The 22,844-nt window shown below is 49.2% G+C and overlaps 2 protein-coding genes across 7 annotated transcripts in view; one reads left to right on the forward strand and one right to left on the reverse strand.

Moving 5' to 3' along the window:
• LOC119168255 (uncharacterized) overlaps window positions 1-22,797 on the reverse strand; it is a 523,033-nt gene extending 500,236 nt beyond the window's left edge. For all 6 annotated transcript variants that reach the window (XM_075867240.1, XM_075867239.1, XM_075867238.1 and 3 more), the window contains exon 1: window positions 22,257-22,797. The gene's annotated coding sequence lies outside the window, so the exon portion shown is untranslated. The remainder of the gene's footprint in view (window positions 1-22,256) is intronic.
• LOC142765729 (chitinase-3-like protein 2) lies at window positions 9,599-12,003 on the forward strand. Its single transcript, XM_075867235.1, has one exon. It carries the CDS (start codon window positions 10,081-10,083, stop codon window positions 11,965-11,967), a length of 1,887 nt encoding a protein of 628 aa, XP_075723350.1. The 5' UTR covers window positions 9,599-10,080; the 3' UTR covers window positions 11,968-12,003.
• Window positions 22,798-22,844: the final 47 nt, after the last annotated feature.

A 22,844-nucleotide genomic window follows, 5' to 3' on the forward strand; every position in this document is an offset into this window, starting at 1 on the left:
TGAGCGAGTCACTGCTGTGTACGTTTTTAGCGTTTGCTCTCCTTGGAAGTGCCACGCAGATAACTATGGGTGCATAGCGAAACAACGCATGATAAAGAAAGAAAGAAAGAAAGAAAGAAAGAAAGAAAGAAAGAAAGAAAGAAAGAAAGAAAGAAAGAAAGAAAGAAAGAAAGAAAGGAGAGAAAGAAAGAGAGAAAGGGAGGATGAGAGAGAAGATTGGGACGCGGCTCGTTGTGTGTAGTTATTAGCAGTTTGTTTTGGCCGACCGACCCAGCCGTGTAACTAGTATTTTTTTTTTTTTGAAAGAATAACGGCGTAATTACAAGAACGCCACGCGAAGGAGGGTCAACGAGTGGCGACGATTAACCCGAACAACCATGCGAAGAGGAACAGAGAAAATCAAGAAGAAAAAAAAAAAAACTGGCAGATCCCAGGTAGAGTGGGAATCGATGATAGATGCGAAGCAAGAATGAGGAAGGTTGGTATGTCGCTCTAAAATCAGCACAACGTTACGAGGCGGTCGTAAATTGTGCCGCCCGTGATTATCGTGTTTATCGTGTTTGCGCGCCCGGGCAATTACCTTTGACGTCCATTCAAGTCCCGTAATGACAAATTTGGTATATGGGAAGGTAACGAGACGACCACGAGCGCACCATGAGCGTGGCGTGTATATTCATGATTTACATGGCATGCATGTCATGATTTTAACGTTAGGGCCTGTCACTCATGTTCGCCATGCAGTCACGTCATACCATGCCGCTTCTGCAATATGTCGCGTAAACGAAAGCACCGCAAGAGTTGCAAGACCATGACAGGTATATGATCACATTCGTGACATACATGTCATGATTTTCATGTTGTGACTAGTCGGTTATGCTTGTCATACAGTCATGTTATGCCACACAAATTTTGGTATCGATAACATCAAGGAGTAGATAGACAGATGCGGTCAAAAGCAACCGAAGTTCGCTGAAAAAAAGCTCCGCATTTAAAAACAAGCTATGCAGATGAAAATCATATCGTGGTTTGAGGACGTAGAACCCCACACATTTTAATGAAGTTGTTCATTCATTCATTCATTCATTCATTCATTCATTCATTCAATCCCCAACACACATCGAAGCCACCAGCGAAATATAATTCATAACAAACTTCACTTGAAATGGTGGGACGGAGTAAAAAAAAGAAGTTTGGAAGGTGGGGGGGGGGGGGGGGATAAAACAGCAGCGAAGATTTGGAAGCGGCCCGTTGCGCATAGTTAGCAGGACGTGGCCGACAAAGTTCTGTAACACATATTTTAAGAACGCAATAATTATAGCGGGGCGGGCGAGCGGTCGCCATTAACCCGAGCAACCATGCGGAAAGGTAAGAAGAAACTCAACCGAAGAGAGAGAGAAAAAAAAAAGTTTAATCGCGGCAGAAGCGAGTTGAAGGAGTCTAAACGAGAAAGGTTTGCAAACGAGCTTGAGCAAAAAACCAGCGCGAAGCTGCGATGCCAAAAAGAAGAAGAAAAAAAGCAGGGCAGGCCGTATGTTTTGCTCACACACAGCACACGTGCTACGCATGTTTGCGCGTGCTCGCGCAGTTCTCACCCGTCACGCTCCAAAGCCTGTCCAGGTCTCGCGCATGCGTATATTAAACGTACACCAATGCCGCGGAGAAAGATGAGGGCGACATTGCAGAGGCCAACAGCCACCGCGGCCACGACGAAGATGCGACGCGGCGAGTGGAGAAGCGCGTACGCGCGCGATGTCACACTGCTCCTTAATTAGGAAGCGTATGATGGGGAGCTGGTTAGTAAGGGCTAGTTATGGTCTGCGATCGTCCTGTCCACTTCGTTCTCGTGTCTCGTTTTTTGAGCAGATATGATTTTGCTAGAAGGAGCCCTGGACTGAGGGCCCCACCCAAAGAAGGCTCAGTGTGCATTTGTTATTAATAAATGTTTATTCCCTCTCTCTCTCTCCTTAAGCCGTGGGTCATGCGTCCCCGATGTATGTAGTAGTAGTAGTAGTAGTAGTAGTAGTAGTAGTAGTAGTAGTAGTAGTAGTAGCAGTAGTAGTAGTAGTAGTAGATAGCCACTTCTCGTTCAGTCCTTGGAATGTCCGCTGGGTGGCGGTACTTGTATGTGATGAATACACGATGAAAATATGCGAGATGGCGGTACTTGAAGTGTTCACTAAATGAATGCACGGACGCACGCGCGGACGCACAGATATGCACGGACGGACGGACGCACCGTAGGACGCCAGACGGACGGAAGCAATACAAACGGCCGGATGGCAGCACGGACGAACTGACGGACGCTTCGCCCCACTCATCATCATTCACTCCGTGGATATGCTGTGATTTTTTTTCATCGACGCAAAATACGCCCACATGTGCGATCACGCGGCAAAAGTTTCTCCAGAAACGTTCCTGCAAAACCATTTTCTTCGAGGGCTAAATGAAGCCTTAGAATACTCCATTAAACGCAAAAAGTGACCGTTCGCGTAACCGCGTTGGCGGCTTCGAGAACAGCACGACGCAGAAAAATGTATAACCACGTGATGATGACCCCATGACACGTCATCGCAACGACACAGATCACCAAAATTTGTGACATCATCAGATGTGACAGTGACTTCACGTGGTGATATCATCACATGGCATAGTAGCTTTGCCATAGTACCTCGGCCAACGTCGCGTGATGATCTCATCACATGGCGTCATAGCTTGGTCATTGTAGCTTTGTCACCATCACGTGATGATCGCATCACATGACATCGGAGCATGGTCAACGTCACGTGATAATCTAATCACATCACATCGTAGCTCGGCCAACGTCACGTGATGATCTCATCACACATATCTGATCTCATCACATGACATCGTAGCTTGGCCAACACCACGTGATAATCTCATCACATGACATCGTAGCTTGGCCATTGTAGCTCCGCCAACGTCACGTAATGATAGCATTACATGACGTCGTAGCTTGGCCAACGTCACGTGATGATAGCATCACGACATCGTAGCTTGGCCAACGTCACGTATAATCTTATCCCATGACATCGAAGCTGGGCAATTGTAGCTTGGCCAACGTCACGTGATTATCGCATCGAATGACATCCTAGCTTAGCCAAAGGTGCCTAAGATTCTGGAGGCAGTGCAAGACGACCCCAGCTGCAGAAAGGCTTTCGGAGTGTGGCGGGGTACAATCTACTGAGAAGCGAAAAGAGAAAAAGGGATAGATGGCTGTCGCCTTCGAGTGCTCTTAGGCGAATGCAGAAAGGTCCGTGTGATTGTTTTCTTTGCTTATAGTCCGAAAAGAGTCCCTCTTTGTAGCTACCGTCTCAGTTCCTGCGAGTGGTGTCAGAAGCGAGGGCGCTTTCTCTAGCCCGTTTGAACAGCACGAAACGGAGTTCGAAGTGTGTTGCCGCTTTCCTAGCAACTCCGCAAAATGGCGTCCGAAGGGCGTATTTTCTTGCTCCCGCCAGAACACCTCATGCGTGGGTGAAGTCAGAAGCAAGTGAGCGCACTTTGTTGCTCCCACTTGAACCCCCACTAAACGGAGTCCCGAAAGGCGTTTCTTCGCTCTCAACTTCGAGAAATGAAGTACGAAGAAAGTGCTTTTCTTGCTCCCCTCTGAACTTCTCTGACTGAAGTCAGAAACGAAGCGCTTTCTTGCGCCCGCCTAAATTAACCAAAAACGAAGTTATAATGAAGTATACAGTCAGAATTGAGTCGGAAAAGTACAGCACACTGCGTTGAAATGTAGTGTTTTCTTCCGCCCCTCTGAAAAGCACTGTCGAAAACAGGTGTTTAGGCGCTCGAATAAACCGTCTTTTTTAGTGTGCCTCGCTCGATGTGCGCGCATCGAGGCACTCTCAGTTTTTTTTTTTTTTTTTTCAGTTCCCACGCAAATTTCTCAAAATGGCGTTCCAAGCGACTAGCGCTGTCTGAACTCCGCAAAATGGAGTCCAACAAATTCCATTTTTGGTGGGCCTTTGAGTGAAGCACGACTATTCAGCAAGCTGGGGTCCCGTGTATTTTATCTGTATTAGCACTCAAAGGAGGAAGAAAAGCGGCACTTGACCCTTCTTTTTTTTGGGGGGGGGGGGGGAATTCTGCACTTTCCATATATGGCTCCCATTAAAGCGACACGTTATTTCTCTTTTGGAGAGACAAGTGTCTTATGACTCTCCGTACAAATCATATCGTGATCTCAAAAGAGCGTTCAGGTGGTGTCTTTTTGAAGAGAGTGAAATATGCGGCAGGTATAAACTATTTCACGGATGTGTTTGAAGGCCGCCATACTGGGCTGTTAACATTTGTGTGTTTTGTGTCTTTAACAATCAAACAGTGTTACAGTAGACGCGTAAGCATGAATACGGTTCGGTTGGCTGCGTACGATGTGTCATGTTCTTATTCATACACGCCACGATATTTTGAAAAAATGGACAACAACGGCTTGGCAGTCCAAGATGGCGGCGCTCATATGTCTTACGGAAAAAAAAGGTGGAAGGACGCCTCATTTCTCTGAAAGCCTGACCACACATACACGCTGCAGCTTGTCAGCGCGTGGCTTTCTAACACACGCCGCGCCTTCTCCCAACGGAGAGAGAGAGAGAGAGAACGCACAGCTTCGCGTAGACGCCCTCTCTCTCTCTCCCTGGAGAGGGCGCGACGCCACGTCAAAAAGCCATACGCTGACACGCTGGAACGCGTATGTGGGGTCAGGCCTTTTAAAGTGTAGTCTCAACTTGTGCTCCCGACGGGACAGCACGCTGTTGACGCGAAGCTTTCTCAAGGCGAGCGCTCCGCGGGACATAGGAGAGCGCGGCCGTTGCTAATAGCGGAGTCCCTCGCGAAAGGAACCAGCAGCCAACGCAGCTTTCACCGTCAAACGTTCAATCGGTGACGCAACACGCGAGGCCCCCCTGGTGAAAGCAGCAAAGCAGGGTCCGTCGGCGCTCCCAGGAATCTCTGGAGCAAACACTCGTACTGCTGGGTAAACATTGGTAAAGAAACGAAAACAAATAAAAAAAAACTTGAATAACCGTAAAGCGAACAGCGCCCGTCAGTGGAAGTGGTTTCTACAGAGCTCGCGCCGCTACAGCACAGCCTGCTTGCGTAGAAATATACGTGAATATACACGAACAGCGCCGTTTTTTTTTTTTCTCGCTATAGCGCTTTACCAACGCTGACGCTGCATTTCGCGGGTTGTGTATACAACAAGCTGTCGAATAAACCTGCAATGACATGCACGGCGTTTTCTACCCGCAAGAACTTCGTGCTAAACGAAAGGCCCAGCATGCTTCCCGAACGCTGCAAAAATAACTTTCGGTACTGTGCCCTGCTGTAAATTCTCATCGCTAAATAGAAGGGAGCAACGAGCCGTGAAGATTTGTGTAGCCGAAGCCCCGTCGGGTCATTATGTGAAGAACATAAATCTCAATCTCTCCCGGCGTTGGCTATCTCGTTATTAGCACGAAATCGCTCAGATGCCACATTTTATTTCTAATGCTTTCTCAACATCACACATGTCGAGTATAACGGTACGGCTAAAGACATATTACCTGGCTGACAATAGCTCTATACCACCCAACCACTGTTCGACAGGGTTGTAAGCATCATTAAGAAGTTTCATCAAAGTAGAAAGCGGAAGCAGCAAACGGGCAAAAAAAATTACAAGACATAGCACCAGTTATAATAGCGACAGTCATCAAATGCGACAATCGACCGAATGCGTCCGGAGGCGTCGGCGTCTACGAAGATTGCGCGAAATAATTGTCATGGCATGATGACGTCAACATGACGTCACATCACTTCACATGACCCAATCTGCCTGTCTTCTGCAGTGAGCTTACGATACCTCGGATCCCGGAGGCAGTAAAAAAAAAAAACACGTCAGGAGCAGACAGCTTTGGGAGAGGGAGCAGGGGAGGATCAATACACCGACTAAAAATATATGAAGAATTCGGCCTTCGAGACGTGTTACGCAACTGCATAAAGGACATCAGCGCTGTTTCTTGGGCTAGTTGGAATAGCACGCTGTATTTTTGGTCGCAGGCAGGATGATAAAGCAAGCTTCAGTTGCTAGAGTACTTTCGTTTGTGTTTTTTGTGAGCCTCACTGTGTCCATGTGTTTCAAACACCATAATGAATCCCTTTGAGTTCATGTGCGCCTACTACCGCCGACTTTTGATTTAGCAATGTTATACTTTCGTGACGTTTCTGTACAGAAATAAACCCGACAGCGATACACTATAGGGACCTTGAACCCTCTCGCAAAATATATTTCTGCTGACGGCCCACTGAGACTCCTCCGTGTGTACGCACCATAACAAGATACTTAGACGTACGGGCCTCACTCGGATTCAGACCCCATGAAATTGTGCTCAGCCGTCGTTGCTCGGGTCTCAAACCCGCCTGAATTTCGCTAAGCCGGGCTCACTCCAACTTCCGAGCTCACAATAACTTCATTCAGGCAAAGCTCACTCGATCTCAGACTCACGAATATTTCGCTCGGCCGAAATAGCAACAAGGCACGTATACTCCAGCGATCACAAATAGATCGAAGACTCCGAGCGCTTGACGAAAATTTAAAAAAAAATAGAGTGTTACACTGATGCTAGTTTTGGGATATGTTGGTGCAAATTGACTTCAGGCTAACTAATTACCACGAAAAACACATAAGGACGACGAAAACAGACGGAAAACGCCCCCCCCCCCCCCAACCCCACCCCGCGCCTCCCGCATTGGGACAGACTTAGCGCTTTACCCCGCTCTTAGGACTAGGATCGCCCCTCCCCCATGCATGTGCCTATGATTGTGAATGTACACAACCTGCGCTAACATAGGAACGATAGAAAAAGAAATAAAACCACAAAACAACACCACGGCTAGCCACAGCTCGCCACCTGCCTTAGATATATAGAAAGTACGTCTTGCATTTTCAACGTGATCGCATTTTTTTATCCCTCCAGCAGCAACACGGACACGACTCCACCTGAACGCTGCAACGAGCGAGACATACGTAGAACTCATCTAACCACCCCCCCCCTTTTTTTTTTTGTTCTGTTTGTGCAAATGAGATCAAATGCAACCGCGAGTCAAGCCTCGCATAACGACGAAAGCAAATGACAGGTGCGAGACGCGGAGGCGAGACAATCGAAATATCCCCGTCGCCGGGCAGCGAAGAAAAAAATATTTAAAAAAAGATATCGGAAAGCTGCAGAGATTTTACCGACTGAACGCGACAGCCGACGGGTGACAAAAGCAACAGCTGACACTAGCAATATATTTCGACGCAAAAAGTATTCGGCAGACCACGTACCTTGGGAATCGATCTTATAGAAGCATGCGGATGGAAGGTGATTGATTGTGTTGTAAATTTTTTACTGAGCAAGACGTTACGAAGTGGCGTTAAAGATATGCACAAATGCACGCACAGACACACGTTGAAGAGCCGCATATTTTTTTTTATATGACCCGTTCTTTACAGTTGCATAAAGATGCTAACAGCAGCGTGGACATCAGCAATACCAGAAGCAGTAAGCTGGTATGAAGCGCTGGTGCTCGTGAGAATGGTGGCGCTTAACTATATACAACGACGTTAATGCGACATGACGGCTGTATCATAAGACAACATATGTTTTTTTTTTTGTAAAATTGGATAGCCAGCACAAGCTTGTTCTTTCCGTGACCCCCCCCCCTCTCCTTTGAAGAAAAAAAAAGGTCGAAATGATGCATTCATTTGTCAAGAGTGTTTTTTTTTAAGCTATTGTTCCTATGCTACTATTCTAAACGTTAACATGTTTTTATTTTTTGTATTTGCTGCCAGGGCCAAGTGATAAGCTGTCGTAAGTGGGCTCTATTCGATTCCCTATAGTGAGAGATAAACTGCCACTGCGTAGGTGTGAGACTAATTGCCGCTTTCTTCATTAGGCACAACCATATAGTCGTCAGCAGGATTTTCTTTTGGGGGGCTGCAAACTAGTGTTGCTTCGCAGATGGGGGAGGGGGAGAGCACTGCCGTAGCTTCGGTGAGGGCATGAGCTGGTGTGGTTTGAGGGGAAGCAAGTGCCCTCTTTGCACCCTTCAGCCGACACCTATGGGTACAACGTTATACCACTCTATCGTCATTGTTCTGTTGCACCGCTCCATATAGTGCACGCTTTTCACGTGATAGCATCAAAGAGCTCGTTTCGCAGAAATTCCGGCAACGGTGTGATTGATTGTGAGCGAAAAAATCATGTTATGCGTGACCGAAAAATCGAGAACGTTGCAAAAATCAAATAAATAAAAATCCTGGGTCTGAATGGGGATCGAACCCGGGTCGTTTGTGTGATAAGCAGATCTTCTACCACACGGCCACGCGTCCCCTTATAAATATAGTGAAGATAACTTCCTCTGCACGAAAAGGCAGTGAAAGTAACCCATGCTTTACTAACACACGCGTCCTGTATATGCATGCTTCACAATACAAAATGAGATATTGCGGTAATAGCGCGTGGTAGATGCGTACAATACCATCGGGCGTCAGACCATGTGATTATCGTAATGGCTTCGCTGTGTAAAGCCGGTCACCCACTACAAAAGGCACACACGCTACTGCGCCTGTTCTCTCAAGGCCGTTCCACGCACTTCCCGCACAGCCGCAACGCGCGTGTTGGGACCCCTACCGCACGCAAGAGGGGGACAAATAAGCCAATTGGCGACGCTCTTTCACCCTCCGCAGCGTCGCCAATTGGCTTATTTGTCCCCCGCTTGCGGGCGGTAGGGGTCCCGGCACGTGCGTTGCGGCTGTGTGGGAAGCGCGTGTAAGGACCCTTAAGGCCGTTGCACGCGCTTCCCGCACAGCCGCAACGCACGTGCCGGGACCCCTACCGCACGCAGGCGGGGGACAAATAAGCCAATTGGCGACGCTGCGGAGGGTGAAAGAGCGTCGCCAATTGGCTTATTTGTCCCCCTGTTGCGTGTGGTAGGGGTGCCGACACGTGCGTTGCGGCTGTGCGGGAAGCGCGTGGAACGGCCCTTAGGGCCACGTAGTGGCTACATACCAAGTTTCAAAAAGTTTCATGCACTAAGTGTTTGAAGCAAGCACTATAGGAACAGAACGTCGCTATCACGTTCAACGCTTAAAGGCGAAGCTTTAGGGTCCTTTAATTTTTTTTCTTTCTGAAAAATCCGTAAAGATTTCCTTGTGGCTTCGTGCTACGAACGGGTGGTTGTTTACTTTCCCTTTCCCAACCCTTCCGCCACCTTGCGGGTTTCCGCAGAACTCATTTGCATTGCGTTGTGTGACGTAGTACGTTCTTGCTCTACATAACGAAAGCATGTGGCACAAACTACGAAGCTTTCGGTGCTATTCGTACTCTATGTGCCACTGGGGACATGACAGTTAAATACAAATATAGTAACCACTGAGCGAGTTATCGGACGTAGATAAATATTTAACGAAAATAGGTAAGGAATGGCGTGGTTTTTTTTTTTTCCCTTGGATTGTAATAAGCGTGGTTACTTTTATGTTACCCAGCCAAGAGGCTAATAACTCGATATGCCGGAAATAACGCCTTCGTTTCGACGTAAGTTGTCGTAGTGCATTATAAAACGCGCATTTTTAAAGACGAAAGAACACAATATTTTAAAGATTTGTATGTATAGCTGTAGGCACAAGTTATACACGGAAAATATTCAGGAAGCTTGACCACTGACATAGCCGTGGAGTTTAACTCCCCCGTCCCGCCGTGGAAGTGGCCCACCGGAGTCACCACCTAACGGGGGTTGAGCACCGCCTCCGGACATTAATAAAGTTCTTTGCCTGTCTACCTGACTGTCGAGTTGTAGATTCTATGCAGCGTGTAATATGCGATTTATTCATGTCATTATACTACAGCGTGCGTGTCATCATACCTCCAAATGATTAACTGCTTGCCACGCACGCGTCATGTTTTTTTATCAATATAGAAAACTTAATGAAAAATTCGGTGCTCCAATGACAGAAAGAAGATGACCATTATGTTATGCGCGTGCCGATTGTCGCGCTGAACGTGGCACGCTCGCCGTTTGCCGGAATCTCTGCTGAAGAAGAACACGATGCAGTGCAGCAAGTCGCAGCATAGAAGGCCGCGGGCAATCCCGTCGACCAGGGCCGGAGGAAAAGCGAGGCAGCATAGGCACGCGTCTCCTGTTAGGACTCGTGCGGTTCACCCCGACGCACGTGGCAACGCGCACGAGTGCTGCAAGCGGCCCTGCAATTACGACGTTCGCGAGAGGTTTCCCTGCTGCCGCGAACCAACGCCGCAGTGCTCAAACAGCGCAACGTTCGAGACCTGCAGCTCGGACCCGAACGTCGTCGACCCGTGCGCGCCCGAATTTAGTGCGCCGTCGGCCCATCACCACGTGGAAGTTCTGGACAGAGAACCACAGGCGGCACCCGCTTTCAACGGTCCCGTCCCCGTCCTTGTGAGCACAGCGCCAGCCGACCTGCTGCCTGGCTCGGGCGCTCTTTTCTGCGTCGTCTTCTTTCTCGCCGTGATGTTCGTGGCAGGCATAGTGGTCCAGGTATACCTCGCGCACGCCAAACCCTACCACGACCATTTCCTGGCTAGGTTTCACGTCTACGAAGGAGTCGACCCTCCGAAGCATAAGACCGAGCCCGCAGGAAGCACCGGGGTGACCATTCCTTGGAAGACGAAACCTCGCTCGGGCTCGTCTGCCTCACGTCGTCTCCACGCTCGCTGGAAGACCGCCGGAAGCAGTCGGCCGGATGACGATCGACTGGACGTCGGAGGAAGCGCGGCGGCGACGCCTCCACCCGAGCTTCTTCGCGACTACCCGCTGCTGCTCCCTCGCGACTACCAGGGAGAAAGCAAGTCCATCTGCATGTTCCACGCCACGGGCGCGGGTCGACGGCGCAACGGCGTTCACTACAAGCCCTGGAACTTCCCGTACCACCTCTGCACGCACGCCGTCTACTGCTGCGCCGGCGTCTCGGACGATTTGGAAGTGATCTCGCGCCACGTCGACATCGACGTCACGCAGGGTTTCCTCGCGTCCTTTGCAGCCATGAAAGTCAAAAACCCGTACCTGCGCGTATACATCGGCCTCGGCAGCGACGACAAGGACCGCACGTCGTTTGCGAAGATTGTGGCCAGCGTCGGAACGAGGCAGCAGTTTGCGCAGAACGCGGTGACGTGGATGCGCCGCGCGCAGTACGACGGCTTGGTCATCTACTGGAGGTACCCTTTCGTCGAGCAGAAGGCGAAGCTCGTCGACACCATGCGTTACATGCGACAGGCGCTTCGCGGCATGGGTCTGACCGTGGGCATCGTGGTGCCGCTGGACGAGATGCTCCGCGATCGCTTCAACGTGTCCGAGCTGTCCAAGTCACTGGACGACTACACCATCATAATCGATCCCATAGACACCCAGGGACCCTCGTACGACTCGACCTTCGTGCCTTTCAGGGACGGCACGGTGCGCATGTACGCCGGCGTCTTTATGAGCACGCTTCGAAGCAGCCGCGTGGGCGGGGACAAGACGAGCGACGGTCGCTTCCAGCTGTGCTACATGGTCCCGGTGAACGCCGTCTCTTTCACGCTAGAACGCGCAGACCAGACCGAGATCAACGCCCCCACCGTCGGCCCCGGGGAGCCAGGCCCGAGCACCGAGACGGCCGGTTCCCTCGCCTACGACGAGGTCTGCTCCCAAAGGTGGGAGACCACGCGCCGCGTGAACTACGGTCTCGTCTCGACGCGCGGCAACCAGTGGGTGGTGTACCAGAACCGGAGCTCGCTGCACGAGCTGCTCAAGGCGTTGGCGTACGTCACCGGCCCCGCCAAGTGTTTCGGCATCTGGGACCCGTTCTGGGACGACTTCGCGGGAGCCTGCGGGGAGGGCCCGTACCCACTGACGCGCGCCGTCTTCGCTAGAGTCGTGGGGCACAAGATCCCCTTCCAGAAGAAGTTGAACTTGCCTTAGGAACACTTCGAAGCTTAAGAAGGGTCAAGTTGTATTTCTATTTGTTATTTGAAAACACAAATATTTGATTGCGAAAATATGTTCACGTGTAAACTGTCTATCGAACTGCCCGATTTCTACGGGTTCAATAAAATATCGCACCAGCTAAAGCTTTTATATATGCACGTGGAACGTTTTGCTAGCACCAGAGAAGGAAAGGTTTGGTCAACCAAATGCGATTGTTATAATGCTGGACGCACTTTGCGATTAGTGATGTGAACATACTGGCGCTGACTTATATTTTAGCAGCAAGTACCTCCAGATGCAGGCAACACAAATGTGTTTTTGTTCATCTGTAGGCCAGGGATGCTGATGGTAGCGAAAACAGCGCGATTCGCTCGTTTCGCAGAAATTACGGCGTCGGAGTTGGCGTCGTTGGTTGTCAGCAGAAAATTACCATCGTATGCGCGGCCGAATAATCTAGAACGATGACAAAATATATATATTTTTTTAATCCTGGGTCAGAGTGGGGATCGAACTAGGTTAGTTATAGAGCTATCCCATGTTTGTGAACAGTCGTAGGCACCATTGACACACTGAGGCGCCAGTGGCGGCGTCGCAGCGCGCAGCCTACGCTTAGCCCAAAGCTCACCGCCTTTCCTATTAGACAGTTATAGTATACCGTTAGCGTGACAGCGGGGTTAAGGGAATAGCGTTACCGTGCCGCTGCAACGAGGCGCTGTTTGCAATGGCCGAAGAGAAACCCGCCGCACACCCGTCATCTCAGAAGCCATGCGCCGCATATAGGGCTCACAACCATCGAGCGGTAGGTGGCGCGGTGCTCGCGAGCGCTTATCACCATCGTCATCCCCATCATCATGGTTAGCGCGGTAGCCAGCTGTGACGCCTGAGAGAGAGAGAGAATAAACTTTATTGGGTTCCAGCATGCGGGATTCCCTCCGGCCGCGCAGGGCGTGGGGTTCACCCTATCTCACGTTACACTAGAAGTCCTAATGTCACGCGGGCCTAGACCTCAAGGCCTTCGTGCCCCGTCGCCGCTCGGGTTACTGAGGGTGACAGCGAGGCTGGTTGGCGGCACATGACATATGAGCGGTTCTGTTTGGAGTGTGCATGGCCATAGAATGAAGAACCAATTTAGAGAAGGGAAACTGTAGCCTTGACGACAGTATGCAAGATAAGCAGCGGTAACGCATGGAACTGCCGAGGGCAACCAAGAGATGGCACAGAGTAACGAGGAAGCAGAAAACAAAATTTGTTATTTTTGGTTTTTTAGGGAAAAAAAACAAATGACCGCCGTTTTTTTTTTTTATTCCGTACAGTGTGCGTATTCGCCTACACGCGGTTGCCTCGACTGATTCTTTATTTTATGGCTATCCTTTATTTTTTTACAGAAATGGACGAAAGATAACGGGGCTCGCGCAGGACTACAGGTGTCTCGTTGTCTTTCGTCCGATTCTTTTGAGCGCATCGATACGGCCAGCAGCACACCAAAGCGCCTTTGGAACACAGCACCTGTGCGCATAACGGTTACATGGAACCGAAAAGCATTCATTGGCAGCTGACACGAGTAAAACAATTCACGGGCGATTACGCGAGGAACAATATTTATTGACAGCAAACCAGCGATCATGTTTCAATGCAAACACACACAAAAAAAGACACCTGTCGTGTTGGAAGCATAATCGCGAGTTCGCAAACGCCACGCCTTGGTTTTCAGAGGCGAAACGAACAGAAAAGCGTGTCTCGTTGGTAGGAACCACCACTACGAAACAGTCGAAAAAATCAGCACGAGGTGCTTCAGTAACAGCTTCGAATTACAGCTCCTGCTTTCACCGAGCACGGCTTCAACATCCACACCTTTTATTGCATTACGACATAGTGCGGTCAAGCCGAGGACCCAAGGAGGTTGGGTTTTTTTCCGAAGTAAATCACGGTGGAGCGAAAATCGACCACGTGCACGATCAGTGCAAATTAACGTAGTGCACAAATATACAACAGCGATCACACGGTCTGAGTTAAATCACCAACAAAAAATAACTAATACGCGCGCACTGACCAAAATGATCTGTGGAACGTGCAGAACTCGATGCCTTCACTGGTAGTATGACAGTTCCTGCGGCACCATACAGCAGTACAGCGACTACAGTAGTAACTGCAGCGACTTATCAAAGCGAATATAAGCAGTGCTAGAAAGAATACGGAACGCCTATAGGACCACGCCAAGCTTCGAATGAAAGCTAACTGCGCTTATATGCGCGTCGACTGACCTCGTCGAACAGGAAGGAAGGAAACGCCTGGAAACTGTGGCACACCGTCGAACATGATGATGATGATCCTTGTTACTCTGGCGCACACCCACAAAGGGGGATCGTCCAAGAACCGGGCGGCAGGATCTTAAGTAAAAGGCTTATGGTTTTTCAAACACAAAGTAATTTTGGACTGAAAAAAATTACATAGAAAGAAAAGCCAAAATCGAAAAAGGAGTATATATGAGCAGGGATCGCTGCAGGCTATCAGATGATGCGATTTGAGACAGAGGTAATGGTGGGTCTAAAACGAATAATATATATATATATATATATATATATATATATATATATATATATATATATATATATATATATATATATATATATATATATATATCGTCAAATATGTAGTCAAATACCGCAGAGCATGATGTCCCTGTGGCTATAACCAAATTTAATGGTGCCAAACAATAAATTTACCATCGAACAGCGGCAGGCCGGCAGCGCATGTTTTCCGCTTCGTCACCGTCACCGATAAGAGAATCCATAGTAGAACTGACATGGCACCACGATCGGTAAACAAATTTAGTGCTCAGAAGTACTATACGCACAACGCAGAATTCAAATATTACCCTTAGATTACATTGAAAAAAAAACACTTTTTTTTTTCAAAAATGGTGGCTCTCTTTGCTTTAAATTTTGAGCTTACTATATGGTGCCCCTAGCGGATTTTTTTGGCGTCCCCGAGGGCAGATTTGAACGGAGCCACTATGGTTCTCCTTTAGCCGTCGATTTTTTCGCTCCCCAATCGACGACAGGTGAAACATGATTTTTCGAGGCATGGCCTCCGAGATGGCGGGCGCGCGGATCCACGGCGCCTACGATCTCGGAGGCCATGTCCGAGGCCTGGTGCGGCCGCTGGCGCGACCGGTCCCGCGGCAGGTTCGTGCATGGGGACGGCGCCGCGGGCCCTTTCCCGAGGGCCACTCGTGGCGAGTCGAGCAATGGCGACGCCACCTTTGCTCTACCTCGTTTCTTGTAATGGTGACTGAGTGTGTTGGAATATTGTGTATAATGTTGTTGTGGTGTTCGCGTTCTGCTTGTTTCTCTTTCGGGTTTGCGTTGCCGTGGGGCGCCTCGCGCGGCAGCGATGTGTACCGTGACGTGCATATATGTGTGTAAATAAAAGGGTTGGTGAAGAAGAGCACTAGGAAGATGCGGACGTTCGTCCCCTTCGGCGCTCTGCGACCGGTCGTGCGGTGGCTTACCGGCGTGCCCGCCGATGGCAGCGTCGGCAGGATCCGGTTCAATGCTTCTTCTTCTTCCTTTTCGTCGGTGCCGAGGCCGCCAATACACAACAGTTGTTTTAGCGTGTTGATCGCTAGTGATATATTCGATTCGGCTGGCGATATCGTCGTCGTACAAATAGTTCAATAAACGTGTATGCTTTGGTCTGGTCTGACTGCGAATACTGTGTTCATGTGTTCCGACGGCAGAGTTCTCATTCATAAACACCCCACTGTTCAAGCGGTCTTTTCCCTCAAGGAACCATCTATAGGCTGTTCCAAATGTCGACAACGCCTGGGGAAAAGGGGGGGGGGGGGGGAGGGATATGCTTAAAAGAATTCACAAATGGCTGAAAAGGAACACGTATTGAATGGGTGGGATCGGTGTGTGGCACGCTTAGTGAAATGGCTGAAAAAAAAAATCGGAGCCCGAATTCTTAAACGGTCAGCTAAATCATTTACGCAGGCCTCCGGCGTTACGCCTCCATCTAAATGTGAGTGCCGCAGCATGCAGGGATCGAGTCTGCGACCATCAGGTAGCCGTGAAAGCCCCGTCACTACTGCACCATCATGGCACACAAATAGAAAAAAAAAACGCAGGCGCGGGACTATAGTAAGGCTTGTTGTTGGGATAGCTGTCGTCACGCTTGAAATCAGCAACAACACATACCGAAAGACGAGCAAACCTAACAAGAGAGAACTCACAACAAACTTCATTCTGCGATACCGAAGTTAAAAAAGTAAGTTGCCTGTCACCACAATGTTGACTATAAATTACGAACCTGCGAGTCAATGCCCGGCCCTCTTTTCCAGTATTTCAAGTTCTCTTTAGACATAACGAGGATGTAACTAACAATTTTTTTTTTCACGACCAGATCTGCTGTTCAAAGAATTACCACGCCAGCTGCACTAACGACATGTTAAACATTTTTTCCAAAACGTGACGAAGTGAGACAGAGCTACAACCCAAAACAACGCCCCCCCCCCCATTTTTTTTTTTTTTTTTTGTCTTGACGGCTAAGAGACGTGGAAACAACCCGAAACAAACGAAGCAGACGACAAGCAGAAGCTTTCTTCCGCCATGCAACGACATTGTTACAAAAGCGCGAACACCCTATTTAGAAAACGCGAGGGTCGCAAAAACAAGCGCCGACGCCACCTTAGAGTCGAAAAAGATACAGAAAAGCTAAAGTCGAGGCAGAAAAGCGGGGGGGGCTGCAATTAGCGACGGGACAAGAGCACTTTAAAATAACGACGCAAAGTGCCGTCTGCTCCAAGTTAGCCAACGCTGCAGACCGCGGGCAACATGCCAGGTGGAGCAGACGGCAACAACCGGTTGTTGGGCGCGGCAGCGCCCCAAAGCGCGTAGAGTGTAAGTCCCCGCGGACGGTGGACGAACTAAGAAACCAAAACAGACGGCAGAGAAAAAAAAAAAGAAACATAAGCGAATGGTGGCTGCCGGTAATGAATGGCTTGGCGGGAAAAGCAGTTTCCCTTTCACCAGTCGTCCGAAAATAAAAATGCAGCAGGTTCGTGGTCGCCAGCGCACGTGCATATCAGCGAAAACGGAGGACGTTGTCTGTCAAAACTATTCGTCGCTTATGCCTATACCGTGAAGCTCAATACGACCGGCAAGATGCCGGCGATAACCGCACGACCTTCAAAGATTGAGCATCCGTGGCTTGCACTTGTCCTCACTGCAAGAGTAAGAAAGCCCCTACCCACGCTTCTCCGCCCCATACACACACACACTTTGGTAAAATTTTCTAGCTGCAGCCAGTCGAGTCTGATTAAGACTACTAATAAAGTCTGACCAACCACCATTTCTGTTCACTGACACTAGTAAATTCGTTGCTTTCGTTAGACGGCCGCTGCTAATGAGATAACAGCATTTAGTTGTAGAAATAAGTCAATGTTATAAGCAACCCCCTTTTAAGAAGTCTCCTAAACCACTTCCGTAGGCACAATTGACAAACGCGTTGTCATCTCATACGGTTCTGTCCAGGCTGCCCCTCCGCGGTGGTCTAGTGGCTGAGGTACTCCGCTGCTGACCCGTAGGTCGCGGGTTCGAATCCCGGCTCCGGCGGCTTCATTTCCGATGTAGGCGAAAATGTTGTACGCCCGTGTGCTCAGATTTGGATGCACGTTAAAGAAAACCCCAGGTGGTCGAAATTACCGGGGTCCTCCACTACGGCGTCTCTCATAAACGTATGGTGGTTTTGGGACGTTAAACCCCACACATCAATCAATCGATGTCCAGGCCTTCCCCGTCCTCACGGCACAGCTCGTGACGCCATCAATCCGTTTACGCGAACGTCACTTGGAAACCGCCTGCTGATCGGTCCATACAAGAGGGACATACCGTTGGGTTGTGAATTGTTGCCTATCCTGCTTCGTTCCGCAATGGCAAGCCCTTTCTGCAGCGTCCAGCATGACTATCGCGCGTGATCAATCGATTTCGCTTCGTTTTGGCACGTTTCGGACTTCGATAAACAATAGCCCGAAAACGCGAAATCCTGATAGGCTCAGTGCTGACATTGAACGCGTGCTGTTTAAACTACAAGGGTAGAGCTCGCGCTATAGATACGTCTCGGGAAAGCGGCTGTGGCAGAGCAAATAACTGAGCGTTTCTGGGCTCTGCCGAGGCACGCAGTAACATGGTCATATTTTGTAAATGTCGGTAATTGCACACCGAGGGTGTCGTCTTGTAACAAAATGGGTCATTTTCCTCCTCCCCCTCCCCCCATTATAATACTGCTTGTCTGGATGGCATTAAAATGAGTTCGCGTCTACGTTTGGCAACGGCATCGCCGTACTATTTATTTCGACAACGCGTGAACGTATACCGAAAGGTGTGTCTTACACGCGGGGTGGACATAAATAAAAAACGCAGAAGGTCAAGCAAACAGTCGGCAGCGTAGTCAATTAACACAAGTGATATGCACGTCAGTGATATCGTTCAAGGGCTTGACGCAGGCACAACTGGAGTGGCCCTCTGTGAAGTAAACGAAAGGCCTCCCCCAGTCATGATCATATATTGATATAACCTCCACCCAATTATTCAAGACCTACATAAAGCAGTCGTGCGCAGAGGGAGGGGGAGGTTTGTCTCCACCCCCCCCCCCTTATGTGACTAGTGGCCGACCCTCTGAACATCCCCCCTAGGCGCACGCCTATGGCAACATTTCATCTCACGCACGAAACAGCTATCGTAGTCGAAAGTTCGTCTGGTCAGGTATCAACCCGTGCGGGCCCCAAAATGTATCTCCGTTTTATTTTTTTACCGTGACTTCGTCAATGACAGCACGTTCATCCCAAACTTGGACCATTCCAGCGACTGACTACAGGCGGCGCAACGGTACGTCAAAATGGTGGACGAGACGGTGTTGTCGCGTGCGTGAAGACGCGTTCGTTGGTTCATTACAACCGAGAGACCGAACTGCATCGCGGATTACCACCGTGTCACAGCTTCGGAGCACGGCTGCGTGGCGGCGCCTGCGTCGCTGGAATGACCGAATAGCATCTCTCCTCGCTCCCGCCAGGCGTCTGCTGCATGATGTGCCCATAACTCCTAAGTAAACAACCGCGCACGACTGACCGACGACCGATATTTAGAACGCCGCCGTCGCAAGTATGCAAAACAAGATAAACCTCGCGAGCCAGCGCGCATATTCAACTTCTCGTAGACTACTTACGAGATAACTTTGCAACGGAGCGAGCGAGTTTCCCCAAGGTTACGTGTTCGAAGAAGAAGAAAAAAGGCCTGGACATACCAGCCAGATTCCGGTCTCACTGGCATCGCAGGGCAACCAAGCGAGACCCACTCGGGCCGCCGACTAAGTTCACACATCGCGGCTTTTCGACGAAGGCCGTCCGCTTCGATTGAACGCTTTCTCGCGTACTTTCTATATGTAACAAGTCACAATGCCACAAAATGAATCGAAGCGGCAGTTAGGTCACGGAGAGCGAAAGCATAGACGGCATTGTGTGCGAGTGTACTGAACTAACTGTAGTCTGTGACGTGACTTGAAATGAGAGGCTGAAACACTGACCGCGTATCTGCTAGCTTCCCTGCAAAAGTCGCCGAAAGACGATAGCCTTCTGTCGGCCTCCTTTCGTGCATGGCGTCGCATTTTCAGCGCAGCCTAAGAAACACTGGAGTCTTCGGAACTATGTATCTGTGTATTTTCAAGTAAAGGAACACATCACCCAATACTTACGTATTGATGTTGCGCCTCAGATATGCGCAATATGTGCTTTCTGATCGACAATGTTCGCAAGCATGAACGCAGTCACCAGTTCAAGAAGGCTGGACGTTAAACTTTCGCAGGGCGGCTGATTCGTTTCGTGCGACAGACAGACCGAAATTCCGACGAAACGGACGCCCAACATGGCGACTTGTATGACGTCAAATCAGTCAGTGTGATAACAAGGTCACCTGATTGTTACTGGGCCTCTGTGCATTATTAACGAAAGAATCGGCATGCCATAATGGTGGTCCCACCATAATGGTGCTTCAATGAGGCTGTTTCTTTGAGTGACATCACTGCGAGTCATCTAAGATTTGAAGACGCTTTTTTTCTCGGTTTAATTGTACAGTCTCTTGTTACAGCATACAGCGACGTTCTTTTCATTACCCAGAAGAAGAAAAAAAAGTACCATTTCCAGCTGGAAAATCTTTCAGTTAGATTATTCAGCTATAAGAACTATAATTCAGCTCGAATGATTAAGTTGACGAATATCATCCGGAAGCTGATGAAGGTACAGCTGGATATTCATAAACTTATTTGAGCCGAATGATCGCACCAAGTCTTTTAAGGCGGAATGATTCCCGGTTCCATAATTCGAATGGAAATCGAACTTTTGTTGTTGTTGTTGTTGTTGGGTAAGTAGCGTTTCGCCTAAAGCTTCGCGCATACGATGAATCGACCAAGCAAACTTTTTCCTGCGTGTACCAATTTTCTGTGTTTTATCGCTCCCTTGACGTACCCGCATTGGTTACTTCCTTTAAAGTTACTTTTTCTTTTCTTTTTTCATCCCCATGTTTGTGAGATGAGAAGAAAAGTTTCTTTTGATTGTTTGAAGTTAACACCACAGTTTCGCTCGGCCATTACTGCGAAGGCGCTTTCAAACACAAAACGCATCAAACAAAACAAAACAAAGTTATCGCGTTATCTGCATGAAGTTGCGGCGCGTCAGGACAATTGTTTGATTGTTTTTCCCTTAATCTACGGCACGGACACACTGTGGGGGATCGGCTAAGAATTCGAAGTTGAAAATATTGCAGAACATCTTTTCCAGTTTTTCTTTGTTTTTTTTTCAGGGGGGGGGGGGGCGAAGCATTACGGTGTATTAGCAGCGCCGGTTTTACCGTACGGTAATACCTCACCGTCGTGGTGGACAAGCCTCTTCACTTGGTCCGAAAGACCAGTAGCGTAGCCCAGGGTGTGGCGCACCGCTCCCCCTTCTCGCCAGAAATATTTTTTGCATGACATACAGAGCCACTCGACCACCTCTGCCTGTCCGGCCGCCAATTTCAGATCAAGTGGGTACACACACCGAAAAAAATAAAATTGTGCCTACACCCCTGTGCAAGATCTATTTTAACCAACTTTGCCCCTGTGTTGGTTGGTGCTCCGCCATCGACCGGAAGGTCGCGGGATCGAATCCCGGCCGCACACGGGTGGTGGCGAAATGCTAGTTCAATGGTCGACTTCAAACGGTCGAAATTTCTCGAACCCTCCCCTGCGGCGTCCCTCGTCATTAAATCGTGGTTTACCTTAAATTAAATCGTGGTTTACATTAACCCCGATGATCGTCGCATCACTTTATGCCGTATACAGTGAGCTATTCGCAAAAAGGGTTGTAAGAGCTACCTGCGAACCACAACGGTACGGCATTACCTATGTGCTAGGTCACTAAAATATTACACAGAGGATATACGGCTCCGGCATTCCCTAACGGTAACGCCGCTACTGTTTAAAAAAGCACTATTCCCAAACGGCGAAGTGATATGCACGAAACGAAGCACGCCACTGCTGCGATTCTCGAAATAAACAACACGCACATGGCATCTAGTCGATGCCTAAACTGAAACCAAACATACGGAACGGGTGAAAAGAAAATTCAGCACGAAACCACCGCGAACCTGAAAGTGTTCATAAACTTTCGTCGGGCTGCTAATAACCACGTTTAGTTTTTCACCACGCGCCCAGAATGCACTTTCGGAGATAAGATTCCATTCAAACTCGATGCTCCAAAAAGTGTGCGTTCCACTGCGAACACACCAATGTTGTCTTTGAATTTGATGCGCGACCAAAGCTACGCTGGAGGACTCCGACGGATAAGATTTCTTGCGCAGGAGTTATCTGACACTTGCAGGCGACAGAGACCAGCACGTCATCGCAAAGATTCGATCGAAAAAAGAGCAGCTGATTTATTTAATCCTAAAAACTACGTCATATACCCATTCTGGGGGAATGGTTGTGACTGCGCACCATAACACTCCGATGACAACTTCAAGAATGTGTATTAAATAAACTAACAACTAATGCATCGGCGAAATTCTGCAATCATTGTGCGATTGCACGAGCATGTCAGACAGCTGTATTAATCCGACCACAACACTTTCGAATAGCAGTTAGATTTGAACACGCTTTATTTAGAGATTAAAGAGGGCTTACGTTTACTTAGCTTGAATAAAATTACAAACCGCACCAAAGACATATTTGTGGCGATATTTTTTTGCACTCACCTTTTTTTTTTATTTTCAGGAGGTCATGAAGGCAGGCAAGACTTTCAGCGGCGGTAGTGTGTCAGGCTCTCGTAGCAACACGGACGGCGAAAATACAATCACGGTATCCAAAACCAAGTGACACAGGCGCAAACGCCGCACAACCGCACCAACACACACACACTCACAGGCCACGCTTCACGAAGTCGGCTGTCAAATCTCGCGATAGGCTTAACCGGAAGAGACCGGCGGTGTTGTCGGTCTGCGTAGGGGCCCGCCGTGTTCCTAGGAGTGCGCAAACGGGACCGAAGTCTTCGCGACTACGCAAGCCATGGAGAAGTCGAGCGCGGTGCGGTGTGACACTCCAGGCGGGCCGAAGTCGGTGAAATATCTTGCGCGTCTTCGGCGCTGACGAAGTGCGGTTGCGAGGCAGCTCTCGCGCGCGAAATGTAAAGAACACTTGCCAGACGGCGGCTGCAGCGTGCACGCACACGACTACGAGCCAACTTCCCAGCTGTTTTTTTTTCGCGGACACCTGTGCGTACACACGCTCGCACGCGCGACGCCGGACGTCGAAACAACGCGCAGGCACAAATCGCCCACTTGCGA

The sequence above is a fragment of the Rhipicephalus microplus genome, chromosome 6 (genome assembly GCF_043290135.1).
Source record: "Rhipicephalus microplus isolate Deutch F79 chromosome 6, USDA_Rmic, whole genome shotgun sequence".
Classification (NCBI taxonomy): domain Eukaryota; kingdom Metazoa; phylum Arthropoda; class Arachnida; order Ixodida; family Ixodidae; genus Rhipicephalus; species Rhipicephalus microplus.

Bases quoted from the DNA above. Each gene is read 5' to 3' on its own strand.
- LOC142765729 (XM_075867235.1), top strand. From the start codon at position 10,081: ATGCAGTGCAGCAAGTCGCAGCATAGAAGGCCGCGGGCAATCCCGTCG.